General features: G+C 41.3%; 1 protein-coding gene across 14 annotated transcripts in view; it reads left to right on the top strand.

The window, feature by feature from the left end:
- Nucleotides 1-15,810, top strand: part of Dys (Dystrophin) — a 152,198-nt gene that overhangs the window by 12,025 nt on the left and 124,363 nt on the right. For 10 of the 14 annotated variants that reach the window (XM_070216825.1, XM_070216826.1, XM_017151713.3 and 7 more), the window contains 10 exons: nucleotides 5,874-6,028; nucleotides 6,674-10,141; nucleotides 10,203-10,517; nucleotides 11,017-11,322; nucleotides 11,449-11,951; nucleotides 12,123-12,210; nucleotides 13,603-14,634; nucleotides 14,728-14,960; nucleotides 15,355-15,516; nucleotides 15,581-15,740. In XM_070216825.1, the coding sequence (XP_070072926.1) occupies nucleotides 5,874-6,028; nucleotides 6,674-10,141; nucleotides 10,203-10,517; nucleotides 11,017-11,322; nucleotides 11,449-11,951; nucleotides 12,123-12,210; nucleotides 13,603-14,634; nucleotides 14,728-14,960; nucleotides 15,355-15,516; nucleotides 15,581-15,740 (6,422 nt within the window). The remainder of the gene's footprint in view (nucleotides 1-5,873; nucleotides 6,029-6,673; nucleotides 10,142-10,202; nucleotides 10,518-11,016; nucleotides 11,323-11,448; nucleotides 11,952-12,122; nucleotides 12,211-13,602; nucleotides 14,635-14,727; nucleotides 14,961-15,354; nucleotides 15,517-15,580; nucleotides 15,741-15,810) is intronic. The other 4 variants (XM_070216829.1, XM_070216830.1, XM_017151717.3 and 1 more) reach the window with 1 other exon arrangement.

The raw sequence follows: 15,810 nt of genomic DNA, 5'->3' as shown, positions 1-15,810 counted from the left end.
GAAAATTTGTAGCTACGTGTGTGCGAATGGAATTTTGGTCGCCAAAGTCTAAATTTCCCATATGGCCTGTAAAACCGAGCAATTAAATTTTTTGGCCTCCCTTCAGTACCGAAAGAAAGCTGAAATTTCCATTATAAAGTCATGACAACAGAAACTCATCCAACCATGGGGGAGATTATAGAAAATTTGGTGAGTGCGGGGCTTGGCCATAAAATAGAATGCACTGAACCAGAAGAAGAGACAAATTCCTTTAAATTTGCCATTTATTCAGCTTTAAATATAGGTTTATCGTAAATTTAAATGCTGCTCGGAGTTGTCATACAAATATTTTCTGTATTTGTCAGATGAATAAAATTTAAGATGTTCTTTAATCTTTCCCAAAAACCTAATAAACTAATTCGTTTGTAGTTATGAAGAATATTTGTAATGAAAAATATTCATATTTTCATAACATAAAATTTTTACTATTTAATCTTAATGGCAAGTCTATAAATTAGATTTCTGATGGATTAACTGAACCAATAAATGATCTTTAATATTTCTATAAGCTATTTTAAGCTTTAATATTTAAATCAATTCCCAGAACTGAAGTACTTATTTAAATACCACTTCAAAGTACTATCCCACCCATTTAAATGTTCAACCGAACGGAACGCTAGCCCGTTAATTTTCCAACCAATGCGTAACGTACTATTTGCCTATATTTTCCTTTCCTCTCATTTCGAGACTGATAAGAGAGGTATAAACTATTGCGTAGCTTATCAATTTCGTGGCCATATAGGAGAGTTCCTTCACCTCATCCATGTTGCTTGACACACATGCAGGGAGAACAAATAAATATTTGCTCAATGGCGCTATAGTTGGTGGTATTCCAGTGCGTGTTGGTGCTGTCTGTTGACCCACAATAAATGAGGGATCGAGGCACAGTCGCCGGCACAAGCCAAACGGGCTTCCAATAATAAACAGACCGAGAGAAGTTGAGGGCAGTCGAAGTAACACTGCCACAACGACTAGCACTCCCACTCCCTCGTCCTCAGTTTGGTTTGTTTACATATATAATTTTTGTTTTCATTTCATTCGATGCGGGTCACGCTTTGCTAGAATAATACGAGTAAAAACCCATAAGGAATATAACAGAAAATATTACAATCAAATAAATCGAAACTGGAAAGTACTTTCGCTAGCACAAAGGGTTGCAGAAATAATAAATTATAATTAAAAGAAATGCCTTTAATAAAAAAAAGAAAAGTTGATCTAAACATTCATTACACCTATAATTATCTTACCATATCCCAATTAACTTGAAAATACTATGCCTAATAATTATCATAATAGGCCTTCAGAAAGACGAACAATAAATCACTAGGTTTGTTAACAAATATTACTCAGCTAATTTACTTATGAGTTGGAAAAACGGAAAAGGAACAAAATATTATACAAGTTTATTATAAGCCCAAATCATATGGTTTTGTAGGTTTTGGTTTAGTGAAAACTAAAATAAAAAATCAAATCAAAAATATAAAACCCCCTCCCAAATATTAATTGAAAACATATTTCACAATAAAAATATTTTCCATAAATTTGTCTATCGCTGAGTACCGCTCTCCAATTTGCAAACTTAATTTGATACTTCAAGCCCAATAACCGGCTTTCAGCGGACTGTCAATAAATCAACGAGCCTGTTCGACAAACTTTTCACACTCCATTGAGCAACTTTCATCTAACATTAAAACATTTCAACACACTCACAATGGAGCTGCCAAAAGAATAATGCCATAATCTAACTTTATATCATGACAGGAATCGGGGAAAAAATCACACAACAGACATAACGACTGGGAATCGATATTTTTCGCTTAACGGGCTTACACATCAAACAATTTTGCTCGGCTTCTCTCGATTTACATATCGGCCTGCTCTGGGCTCACAAACAAAAAGCTATAAAATATCAATTTATTGCTTTATAATTGAAGGCAATAAATGTTTGTAAAAGTAACAATAACAACAGAGGGAGAGACTCTGATGTGAATCGAAAGGTGGGGAATGGGGGATTGTGGGGAATCGGACGAACTGGGAAAGACAAACTGTAATGACATCAGTACGTCATTCAGCCAGTTGATCCATTGAACGCAATTCCATTGAATTGAATTCGAGTCAGCACACAATATTTCTGTTTTGCTTGGTTTTTCAATTTGCAATAAATTTGCCTCGAAACTTAACTACATTGAAATAATAATCGGTCGAGAGCAAGAGATAGAAAATAATGGAAAAAAAAAATACGTAAAAAAAAAAAAACAAAAATCGACAAAAATGTGAATTGCAAATTTCGTTTGATTGTTTTGTATTCCAAGGTTATTTGTTGGGAGCCGTTTGACATAAATATTCGAAGTAATTTGTGTTTCGCATGCCCATATTGATTTTGTGTGGAAGAGTTTTTAAAGGATTATAATGAGTTTTTTTAATTGAAAATATTTTTTATAACTGAGCAGAAATTATGTTCTGCAAGCTATTTGATAAGTTCTTCTAATTATCTGTAAATTAAGTTTTCACCACCAATTATCATTGAAATATTCTCAACCTAAGCCAAATTATTTCTTCATCATAAAGTCTGAACAAAAGTTCTTAAAAACTTTTCATAAAGAAAAGTGATAAATATTATTCGACTTGCAATTTCTTTATGTTTCACCAATAAATTTAGTTGAATTGTTTTTCGGATCCCATTGAAAAGTGCAAACAGACAATAAAAAACAAGCCACAGCACGGCCAACAACAGTAGCGGTAGACAAGACTTTGGGTGAACCAGCTATGAAAGAGTTTTTCCGGGGAAAAACAATTTGCAAACAACTTTGGGAAAACAAACAGCACACAAAACGATGCTGCCTAATAGCAGGCATTGGGCCAACTGTTTGTCGGGGGATTACGGCTGAGAGAGGGGATGGTCATCAGCACATATTCAGAAATATGCTTCCTGGTAAACAAAAAGAAATGCTAAAACTGCACTTCCAATTGAAACTGAAGAGGGTTTTCGGGGAGAGGTGAGCTGGAGGGGGGAATCTAAAGAAATTGCAGTAATTGACACTGAAAATGCGGCTGCCGTTGGGAGCTGGAAAATGTTGACGGCTACGATGATGCTGCTGTTCAAAGCTGATGATGCTGCAGTTATCTATGGCATAGCAAAATATATATAATTGCCCACAAAGACAGGGGCGTCCGTAGAAGGGGTGAAGCTGAAAAGTTGAATAAGAACCGAGAATAATTCTGATTTTTAATACACTTGGGTGGGCAAAGTTCCGTGACAAGCTTTAATATTTGATTATATAAAAGGTGTCATTCGGGAAACAGAATCAGTTGAGATTTGAAATCTCTTTTCAATATGTCTTAATTAGGGCTTAAATGAATAGCTTAAAAAATATCGACAGTTTGCTATTTATTGATATTTTTTTTAAATGTTGTGAAAATATCGATCATTCTCAAGCTCTACTCGATAGAATAATTCAATTCTATTTTACTGCCACTTTTAGAAACTTTTTAAAATAACTTAAATACAATTTATGTATTATTTTAAAATTCTTTCTCATTGCTTTATCATTATTATGCGAAACCCCTTTATTGCTACGCCTCTGTCATCTCAGCATAGACATTTTCAACTGTGGCAGAGTTCCATTTGCTTTTGCCCAGCCTCGACACTTGGGAGAGTGTGTAGTTAATGAATGCAAAGAGTCTAAAGCTCAATTAATGAAATTTCATTTAATTATCAGCGGGTGGTGGTGGCAGTCGAAATTGGCTGGGGATGGGTGGACAAGTCGTCCCCCGGAGAATTCCCAGGGAAATCGCTTTCATTGCCGAATGGCCTGAATGACTGGCGGCAATCGTACGTGTGGCATCACCATCATCATCATGAGGACCCGGACCCATTAGAACTAGGCTCAATTTTGCTGGGTCCTTTGCCTTGGTGCCCATTTTACAGTTGGCCTCATTTGTGGGTCACATGCAACAGTTTGTCGCAAACTAAGGCGCCAGGCAGAGGCAGCATCGTGACTTGCCACATCGATCAATATTTGTGTGCTGCGTTTCGCCCGCTCGGCAATTAGTCTTCGGGGAGGCACTAGCTGTCCTTCATTTATATGGCAATTAAATTCCGCATTGAGAGCGACTGCGACTGCGAATGCGGCGATGTCTTGAGTGCCTCCTCGTGTCTTCGCCAGAGGCCTGCTATCCTATTCCTATTTGCCACACTGAATGCGATGAGTTATGTCCTCCGCAATGGAATGCCCCTGTTTGCTTGGGAGTGTTTCTCTTTGAATTGGTAATGAGATATTTCAGGGGGCAAATTGAAGATTCTAGGACTTGAATACAAACAAGGCTTCTTTATCTAATAAATTATATAAATCATGTAAAGTGCATATCGAAATTGTAGATATAAACTGGAGAGATTTATTCAAGTTTAAATATTTTGGCGAAAAAATCTTCATATTTGAAGGTATATAATGAAATTTAAACTATTTATCAAGTGGTAAATTTACTTTGATATTTGTAATTGCTGATTAATCAATGCCAGACACTCTTCTATTACATTTAACTTTTTGATATCACTTAAATCAGAGACTTACAACTTTTTATGAACTTCAAACCCGCTAATTAGCCGCTTACATAAGTTGTAATTAGCTTAAGTCGCCACACACTTTAGGTTTTGCCTCATCACCTCGTCCAAAACCGATTAGAAGAAGTTAATTACAGTAATCGGCTCCGAAAGTTGTTCAGAGCGTGACATAGTTGAGCTTTCTGTGCATTCCGTGAGTTGTCTAGTTTCTTCCAAAGCCCAGTTCACCTGTCAATTTGCATATAAACGCAGAAAAGGCAAAGTCAAATCAAGAGTCCAACATTGCAGTAATTACTTACGGCCGAAAAGAACAAAAATCGATCAGTAATTACACGCAAGCCGCTGCCAATTCATATAATTGTCTGGCCAAGACGGCCATCAATCAGAGACTTCTTCTAAGGAGCGATGCAAATTGCTTTCGTTCAGAATGAGCTGCGGTTTCACACAAAACTGACAAATGACGCAGACAAGAAGGTGGGATATAATAGCCCTGCACATGGAAAAAAGTTACATTTATTGTATTTCTCTTATTAAAAAGATCTTTTTTTTGCTCTCATAATTTTTGGTATAGATTTTTCGGATCAGAAATGGTTTAAGTGTTATTGATTAAATAGGAAATCTGACAGTTTAAAATTCTATTCAAATACTAAGGGATAATTTCACCTATTATGTATTTATACAATTTTTATTGGTTTTATTAATACCTACGAAAGTAGCTGAATGCTTATCTCAATCTTTCTCGTACCTCCTTTATTTAACGAGTATTTAATAGTCGACTATAGAGTGCTCTCTTGTTTTTCCTATTAATAAGACAATTCTTGGCGCAGTTAGAGCTTATCTTCCTAAGTTTATATCGATTTACGATCTATTCTTCTCTGTGTAATCCGTACTCAAATGCTGACTGACTGACTGACTCTCGGCTCTCAATGATCGAGTTGGAAAACTGCAAGCGACGTCTCCGCTAATTGATTTCGAGCGAGTGATTTGGCACGTTTGGTTGCAGTTCATTAGCAAAAGCAAAGCTGGCCTGTGCTGAGTTGCGTTTTGGGTTGGGCCCTTGCGATAGACAAGACTCGAGTCTGAATTCCAAAGACTCTTTTGGGTTGGGTCTGGCCTGGTCTGGTAATGGCGATGGCGATGGCGATGGCCTACAATCTGGCACTAAAGCCGGCCGACTTGGCTCGAGGTTAACTAAAGAAAGTTGGCAACTATTTTGGCACTAATGGATCTAACCATTTCTCTCAATTTTTTCTTTACTTTTTCCCTGCTCTAGATGAACGACAGCACATACAGAAGAAAACATTCACGAAATGGATCAATTCACATCTCATCGATACCCAGTGCACGCCAGTGAAGGATTTGTTTCTGGACCTGCGGGACGGACATCGGCTGTTGGCCCTGCTGAGCACCCTGACACAAACACATCTGGTCAGTAAAGATCACTAATGATTAATGATTAAGAGATTGCTTAAGAGGCAGGGTTTCTGCTGGTAAAAGGTTCTCAGATAACCTTGGATATAACCTTATATTGTACACACAAAAAAAAAGCATGCTCTCGTAAAATCGATATGGCCATGTAAATTTAAGGTCATTTTAAAACCCATATCGTTTTTCATGAAATACTCTTTTTGACCAGGTCAAATTTACCTGGCCGCCTATTAAATTAAAGTTGATCTAAAATAACGTAAAATCGATCTACGTTTCATATCGATTTTATTTTTTTGGGTTACCTATATGAGTAGCAGCTTAAAACGGAATTTATGATGTAAAATTTATTTAATTTAATTAAATTATATTTAGGAAAAGTGTTTAAAAGTTCACATAAAAAACTAAGGACCGTTTTCTCGACCGCTTGTTAAACTTAAAGGATTGTGTCAACTTTGAATACCCTTTTGGAATTAGAGTTTAAAGCCTTCTTTAAATTTAACTTGCGTACGAGAAAACGGCTTTCGGCCTAACCTTAACTAACGAAACTTTAAAAGTAGATAAAAAGATACTTTATTTTGAATTAAGATCTTAAAACCATAATTTGATAAATCCAATAATTAATTTCCTATACTTCATTCCCTCTAGAAACCCGAAAAGGGTCGGATGCGAGTGCACCACATCAACAACCTGAACAAGGTGATAACCGTGATCCAGCAGCATGGCGTCAAGTTGGTGAACATCTCCAGCGATGACATAGTCGGTGGCAATGCCAAGCTGACCCTGGGCCTCATCTGGCTGATAGCGCTGGAGTTTAATGGCCAGCATCTAGTCAAGAGTCATTCGAGCAACGGGGTGGAGAAGTCCCTGTTGGCCTGGGCGCGTCAGTATACGGAGCCACATGGCCTGCAGCTGAATGATTTCTCCAGTTCGTGGTCCGATGGCCGAGCCTTCCTCATGATCCTGGATGCGCATGTCGAGGAGTTGAATCTGCCGGCTGCCTTGCAGCAGCATGCGTTGAAGCGACTGCACTTGGGCTTCGATTTGGCACACAGGCATTTCAAAATCGAGAAGCTGCTGGATGCCGAGGATGTGCACACCCACAAGCCGGATAATAAGTCGATACAGATGTATGTGATGTGCCTGTACCATGCTATGGAATCGATGAGGACCCGGGAGCAGGAGCAGGATGAGCGGGAGGATCAGGATCAGGATCTGGATCCGGGTAGAGTGCCCTGCACCAGCATCACAGACTTGGACGAGGTGCCGCTGGACAATGATCGTGCCAGCTTGGGTCTCTACACCTCAGATAGTGCAGGCAGCATGGAGCAGCGATCTTCGGGAGAGCTGGGGAAAACCCACTCCATGCGACCCCTGAGCACGGCCACCAATGCCAGTGTGGAGATCAGTGGCTATCAGACGGCACTCGAGGCGGTGCTCACCCTCCTGCTGGAGGATGAACAGCTGCTCTCACAGGACCTGCCCGATCCCCAGGATTTCCACACGGCCAAGATGCAATTCCACGAAAACGAAAGCTTCATGCTGAAGTTGACCGAACATCAGGAGTATGTGGGCGAAGCTCTGGAGGAGGGTAGCAATCTCATCAACGAGTCCCAGAAGCTGGCGGGAGCTGGCCTGAGTCAGGAGGATCAGAACGAGGTGAGGCAACAGATGGTTTTGCTCAACGAGCGATGGGAAACTCTGCGACTGCGAGCACTAGATGTCCAGGCCAAAATCCTCATGCGATTGGCCGAGTTTCAGAAGCAAAAACTCGAACAGCTCCGCCAGTTTTTGACCAGTGTTGAGGATCGTATTTCCCATATGACTGATATAGGACCCACTTTGGGGGAAGCTGAAAAGCAACTAATCGAAGCAAGAAAACTCAAGGCAGACCTCAGTGAACAGCAGGAATTGGTGGACAGTCTGAGCAGCATGGTGGTCATTGTAAACGATACCTCGGGAAACTTTAATGATCTCGAAGATCGTTTGAGTGCCCTGGGCGAACGGTGGTCGCATGTCGTCAAGTGGAGCGATCTGCGAACGGAGAAACTGCAGCAATATAAATGCATCTCCCGATGGTTAGATGCCCGCGAGCAGGATCTCAAGTTGATGGAGAGTCGGGATGTCACTGATGTCGGAGGGATTACCCAGCGTATTAACGAACTAAACTATTGTGCCAAGGATCTGTTGGAACTGCAGAGATACCTCATTGATCTGCGACAAATGGTGGCGGCCACCTTGCAGGATGGCGACGACAAGGGCGAACGGGTTCTGATGCAATTGGAGAGCTACGAGGATCGTTTGGATGCCCTGAAACAGATTGTCGAAGTGCAAACGGTGCGGATCGAAACCAAGGGCTTTAACTTTGGCCGAGATCGCGCCAGTTACGATGATAGTAGGGTGGTGCGTCCCGAGGGTTGGGTGGATTACCAGATGATTATTCGGTTTGGCGAGGATGAGTCCAATGAGAACGACGACGAGGAGCATGATTTGGCCAGCAAGAAGCGAAAGCTGCGGAATGCCGATAACTTTTATGCCCTGGAAAATCAGATCATGGAACACTTTGTTTTCGTTCAGGAAGTGGAGCAAAAGCTACAGCAACTGCAGAGACAAAGTCTGCGGCAACAGTGTGATCTACTCAAGGAACTTCAGGTGGAAAATAACCAAAGGAGTGGCAGTCTATCCGAGCTCAAGAAACTCTACGAAGTCTGTGAACTGGAGGATCCATCAAGGAATCTCCTCCTGGAGGAAACCCACATCAAGCAGTTGGAGCAAAGATATGCTACTTTGGCCCAGAGGTTAACTAGCCAACAGAGCGAAAGCAATACGCTGTTGGCCAAGGAAAAGTATTACAATAGTCTGACTGGGTTTAAATTGGTCCTAGCTGATTCTAGGGACTGGTATAAACAACATGCGGGTTCAGCCAGTGGCAAGGAACTGGAGCAACGTTTGAGTCACATGGAATCGCTGGCATCGGAGATTTCCGAGGCCAAAACGGCGACCGAGGAGTTGGATGATCAGCTGCTGGAATGGAAGCAGGACTTCGGCCTTTTCTACGACAGTTGGCATGACATGAAGCAGGCTCTACAGGCTCTCATTCAACAGCGAGGCGGCGAAAGTCTCTCGAGGCAACTCAAGCAGATTCAAGATTTCGTAACCAAAGTATCAAATCAAAAGGTACGTGTTTCCAGTCTAGAGATCATGCAAAAGCAGCAGCATTCGCTCAACCAATTGGTGGATGAAATGGATGCCCTGCGACCAACCTATGATAATTTACCTAAACATGTAATGAGCGAGGAACTGCAAGGCACCTGGAACCGACTTCCGGAGCAGCTAAATGAACGTGTGATCAAGCAAACAACGGCGATTGAAAATCTCAACCACTTTGCAGCGGAATATAATGCGATTATAGCCATTTTGCGAAGTGCAGCGGACTCGAATCTGGATGGCAGCAGTCAGGATCTTCGAAAACTGGAGATCGATGTGATAAGCGCTCGAAATTTCAGCGAAATTCTTATCAAGGAGGCGGAACTTGCCCAAAAGGAGTCCCTGCAATCGCAGATTAGAGCCCTGAACACATTATACGATCAGGTGGAACAGGTTCATCGCGAGAAGAAACAACAGCAGACGGCTCTTCAGTCGCAGATCGATCTCATCCAGCAGCGGCTGAAGAAAACCGATCAGTGGCTAAGTGACTTGGAGAGCAATACACCGAAATCGGGCATTAACGATATCGGGAACTCCAATGAGCTCTTCCAGAGCAAAAGTCGCTTTCAAACGCTCAAGGAGACCTGCGAAAAGGAGACCATACAGTTCAGGGAGCTCAACGAACTGGGCGGTGAGATGCTCCTCCAAATGGATGAACTTCAGGACAAGGATCGGGAATCCCGATACGGATCGCTGGCCAAGCAGTTCACACGCATCAACGCCAGATGGACGGAGGTCACCGAGCTGGTTTATGCGAAGACAGCTCTGCTCGAGCACATATCAACGCAGCTGGGGGAGTTCAAGAAGTTCATGGTGAGCGAGACGGGTTACCTGGACAAGTTGGAGAACAAGATACGCAACACGCCAGAGAATGCAGCCGACGCCGAGGAGATCATGGAGGAACTTGATGTGAGTTTTTATTTCATATGATTAAATTGCATGTTAAATACCATTAATTTTATTCCCTTAGGATCTGGAGAACGTTCTGCGCTCGCACTCTGAGGAATGGCTGGAGAAGATTCAGGAAATTGGCAACGAGCTAATTGACAACGAATTCATGGCCGACTCGATGCGACGGGACATCGATGACACCGTCCAGCGATGGACGCAGCTTCAGCAGCAGGCCAAAAAGCGAACCGAGCTCCTCGAGCAGAAGGTCAGCGAGGCGGAGCAGTCCGAGAAGTGCATCGTGCAGTTCGAGAAGTGGCTGACCCGCGTGGACGAGATACTCAGCGAGCATCTGGAAAACGATGTGACCATTGAGGATCTGCCGGAGGATTTCCAGGTAAATAAATGTTCCAGAAAAATATTATTTCCAAATTATTTGTTCTTTAAATCAGGCATATCTTTAATGTTATTTGTTAGGATTTCTAGCAGGGACCGTAACTGCTATTAGTTTTATTTGACTTAAACTTGATTTATAGCGATGTTGTTTGTGAAATAAATTTTAAAAAATATAGTTATACAATATGCTCGGTGGCCTTTTTAAACGATTTTTAGTAAGTTATATAAAACACGGTTAACCTGGTTTTTTTTTAATTTTTAATTTTTTCAAAAATGTTAAGGGAATAACTGTTGTTCATTAAAAATCAACAAAAAACAATTATTTTTTGAGTTTTATTAAAAAAATCAAAAAATAATAAATAGTGGTGTATTTAAAAAAATTGTAGGACTCTTCTATGTGCATTATTTTTTTTGTTAGAAAAATTTACAATAACAGTTATTTTTGGTCTCTACTTTCTTGAGTAAATATATATTTTTCTAATATTTCTTTAATTTTTAAGCGCTTGGCTCGCGAGTTCGTGGCCAATGAGAAAAACTTCAAAGAGATCACCGAACTTATAGACGAGCACACGAGAAACGGCAAGATAGGAGCCGCGAATCGACTCCAGGAGCAGCTCAATCTGATGGAGGTGAGGTTCAAGGTTTGCCAGGCGAAGCTGAGCAAGTGCACCGCCCCACAACCTGCCTACGAATCGCGATTGAATCGGGCCTATGCAGATCTTCGGAATGTGGAGCGATCCACGCTGGTGCTAGATGTCGCATCCGCCGGTCCCAATACGGTTCAGGCCCAGTACCAAAAGTGTCTGGTGAGTATTGTAATAAAATAATTATTTTCTTACCTTAATAATTATTTTAAATAGGTATTTTAAATGAAGGAAATCCCTTTTTATCTTAGTTTCTCAACATAATTTCTTCTCTTCCACAATTTGCAGCAAATTTATCGCACATTGTCGGAGATAAAGGCGGAAATCGAGAGCACAATCAAAACCGGTCGCAGGGTCTGTGAGGACAGGTATACAAAATCGCCAAAGCAACTCAGTCAGCGGATTGATGCGTTGAAGCACCTGTACAATGCGCTCGGGGAGAATGTGACCCAATCGAAGGCGTTCCTCGAGAGTTTGCTCACATTAGCGAGGCAATTGGAGGAATGTTTCGATTCGGCAGATACGCTAATCCGACGCTTCGAGTCGCCGCAGGAGGTGCACGATAGGAACTCCATACTCCTGGAGTTTGAGGATGTGCTGCGAAGGTGCGAGGACCAGTACAACGAGTACAGCAAGTCCTGTGACCAGAGCTGTATGGTGGAGACCCGTCAGCGAATTGATGGCCTAAAGGCCACCTACCACAAGTTGACCAGTGCGGATATTATCAAGCGACTCACGGAGATGAAGGCCACGCTGCAGAACCTGGACAATATTTCCCTGGAGACTCTAAAGTAGGTTTAAAGTTGTTATATGGTTATTTAAAATATATTTAAATTCAATACATTCTAAATATCCAAACAAGAGATTGCCTTTATAATACTACATGAAAAGCCTTCTCTTGTTCAGAATGTTTTAGAGCCCCTAATCTATTTCTTCACCTAGTAATTGTAATCTTATTGCAGGGCAATGGAGCATGACCTGAAGGAGATAAATGTGCCCTCGAATCCGGAAATTGAGAAATTGCAGCAGCAAGTAATTGCAATTGTCGTGGTGAGTCGGAGCAAGCAAACAAATCCTCTTAATTACGCAAAGCTTCCTCTTCCGCTTTTCCATGTCCTTTCCACCTGTACATAATATATATATATATATGGAGTCTATCGTTTCCATTTTCTGTGCTTGTTATCGGGTTCCAGGTTTTTGTCTCTCACATTTTGCTTTTACATCTGAGTCGCCTCGACTCACCTTCGCCTCATTCTACTCGGACACCTTTTGGCCCGGCTCAAAGCAAATGGAATTGGGTTTCCATTTCCCTCTGCTTTTACTCCTTCTGTTTCACATCATTGGTTCGACGTCATTTGATTTATCAGAATGTACAGCTTGATTTAATGCGAAGTGATTTAAAATTTAAATCGTAGTCAACAGCAGGACAAAATGGGATTGGGATTAGATTTCTAAAAATAAAGAGGGTTCAAACAAATTGGTTTAAATTTTGACGCATTAAAGCTTTATATAAAACAAATCATAGCGAACAAAAAATAAATTTATAATAACTTACATTTTAGACTAACAACGAGCTCCAATATTTTGGTTTTACTAATATTTTACCAGCTTTAAAATACATTTAATTTAACAGTTTCTTAATATTTTTTCTACAAATCATAAATTTAAAAACGATTTTATTTAAATACAGTTTTTATCAATTTAACGCCAGCTTTGAATGTTTAAATAAATCTATTAACTACACAATAATAAATCAAACAAATATTTTATTTTTCGACTGCCAACTGCTGCTTCAATTTAACCCGCTTCCACCATACTTATCTTACTCAACCCATTATTGTTTTTATTTTGCCCATTTCATATACCATTATATAATCTTTCCACCAAAAGCTAATCCAGATCCAACCACATTTACCCGTGTTGGTAAATGCCAAACCATCAAATCTACCACATCACCCCAGTTGAAAGAATAAACCATTATTATAAATATTAAACAATAAAAAACCAGAAATCACCGTATCACTAGAGCTCTACGGGGTCTAACTTTGGTGTCATTTTCACGCTTCAAATTTTTAATGTGTAGAGTTATATACTTGATTCCCCCCTCTAATTGTTGTTGTGGCGTTCGATTGGTTGTGGCTGCGTCAAGTGTCCAAACCATGTATCCCCAAAAACAACATAAAACATAAAAACGTAATCCTTCCAATCCACCGCTCTCACCACCACAAAATATAAAAAATAAAATCCACCAAAATCCACCGCTCACCACCAACCAACGCTAATAAATGGCCACTGCTTTTTTAATGGAGACTTGTAAACCTAAATGTAAAAAATACCTATATATACCAGGCTTCATGGGCTTTCAGAAATGCATTTGTTTAGTTTATGAGCGAAGTCTACAGACCTTTGTAATTTATACCGAACTATGCATTTATTGTGCAGGATGTGTTAAAAACGCGTTTCAATGAAGCCACAACGCTTGCCGCGCGAAGCACGAACTCTCCGCAAAATGATGATGATACGGAAATAGTTGTTGTCAGCGATACAGTGCGACAACGACGTGCCAGGACACCCCAGTCGGGGGAATCCCCCTCGTCCACGAACACCAGTACCTCAGAGTCCCCGACGAAGGGTGTGGAGAGTGCCCCGGATCAAGTTTTGCCGGATCTTCTGCCACCCCAAACGTTCCGCCTGGCCGAGTCCAGTACTCTCTTCTCCCAGATTTCCCTGAATCCCGAAAAGATTTCCAAGTCTCCACCACCGAAACCGGCAAAAACCAAGCGAAAGGCCCCAAGTTCGCCGGCCCAAGTTGTCGAGATCAAGGTGAAAAATATCCAAAACGATAAGATGTCGGTGCAGAATATTGATTTCGAGCCACAGCAGGGTGAAATCGTGGATACCGTTAATATACTGGAGAGTGTGGAACCTTTTGTACCCGAATATGTGGAGACCGTACAGATTGTGGATCTCTCCGAAGATTCCGATTCTTCGGTTCGAGTTGATAGTCAGGGCAAGGAAGTGCGACGATCGAAGAGCAAGCATTCCCTGAACGATTCGCCGCTGCCCAAGGTCTCGGATAATGACGAGGATTCGGCGGATCAAGATGAGGATCTTCTGCGTCCTTCGGCTGGAAATACGAGCACTCCATTCCTTAGGGTGGAGAAGCACCGAATATCCTTCGATGAGAAGCGCAAGCGCGTGGCCAACGAGCGGGATATCCTGCGTGATTCCGAAGAGGAGGAACCCAAAACACCGGATACTCCCCGCGCAACGCAAGTCTCCAAGCCGAAACGTTGGCGCCAACTCCAGCCGGAAATGGAGGCCCTGGATCCCGAATCACCCGGTCGCGATAGTTTCTATAGTCCCGACAAAGAATCCGGTTTCGATGCTGAACCTCTTGTATTTTCTGATGATGAAGATATACCGCGTTTCTCGCTGGAAATGACACCAACCATTGACTCCGATAGTGATACGGTAATTTGGTTGAATACCCAGAAAAAATGTCCTTTCCTGTTTTTAAGGATCTTTATCTTGATTTGACATATATTTTTTGAACTATTCCCACAGAGTCGCATTGAAACGCCCTCGACCAAGAAGCCTAATCCTTTCTTGAGCAAGGTTCTCGAATCGATGCCTTCACCTGCGGATGACTCAAATGTAACGCTCAAAAGTCCGCTTAGCGAACATCAACCCCAGAATCTGGATGATCGAGTCCGGGAGTTCGATAAGCAGGCCAAGCAAATGATCTACAAATTAAAACTTACCAAGGCCAAGATCGAGCAGTGTCACGAAAGCGAAGCGTAAGACTTTATACTTATTTTTAGACCATTTTGACCATTTCTCAATTCTAGTTTAAATTTTACAACCATTTTTAAAACAAGTTGGCAGGGCTCTCTAATGATTACGCCCTTAAAGCCAGACTTGGTAAAAAAAAACCAAAGTATTAAATAAATTCAGTGAGCTGGTCACTCTGAAAATGCCATGTTTATTATTGTCTGTGTGAAGTGCGTCGTAAATTTTTACTTAAAATCAGAGTGGTTTTAAATTTTAAATATTAAAGTCATATTATAAAGATGAGAAAACGGCCATCCATTGAGTCAGTGTATTGTACACTATAATGGAAAGCTTTCTCAAGAATATGGCAACAAGATGCCATTTAAAATTCCTATTAGGTAATCATATAAAATGTTTCAGGGAGGATCTGCGGCTACTCATAGCACCTGATGCAGCCACCTTGATATCCCAGGGAGACTCTTTGGTTCTGGAAACCCATGGCAAGCAGGGTAGCATTTCTCGCCTCGTGATGCGCACTCAAATCATACTGCGAGAACAGTTCCGGGAAGTGCAGCAGGCCAGGTATGAATAGAATCTAAAGAATTTCCATGGATTCCGTTTACTTAATAAGATTATTTCCCCACAGATCCAAGACCTCTGGAAGTGGGGCACCAGCTCCACCATTGGACAGCGTTAATATAGAGGAACTGGTCACCAAGGGACTGCGACGCATCAATGTTCTCATTGAAAAGACTGTCGATCTGAAGTCTAGCAGTGATCTTGAGAAACGCATGGAGGATATCAACGTAAGTGCTACCCAAAATCTGGCAAATGGCCAGAAACACGTTGCCAACGTCTGGCCGTGGCAGAAAATAA

The sequence above is a fragment of the Drosophila takahashii genome, chromosome 3R, assembly GCF_030179915.1.
Source record: "Drosophila takahashii strain IR98-3 E-12201 chromosome 3R, DtakHiC1v2, whole genome shotgun sequence".
NCBI lineage: Eukaryota > Metazoa > Arthropoda > Insecta > Diptera > Drosophilidae > Drosophila > Drosophila takahashii.
Note: the sequence above shows the minus strand (reverse complement) of the source record. Positions and strands in the feature narration are given on the sequence as shown.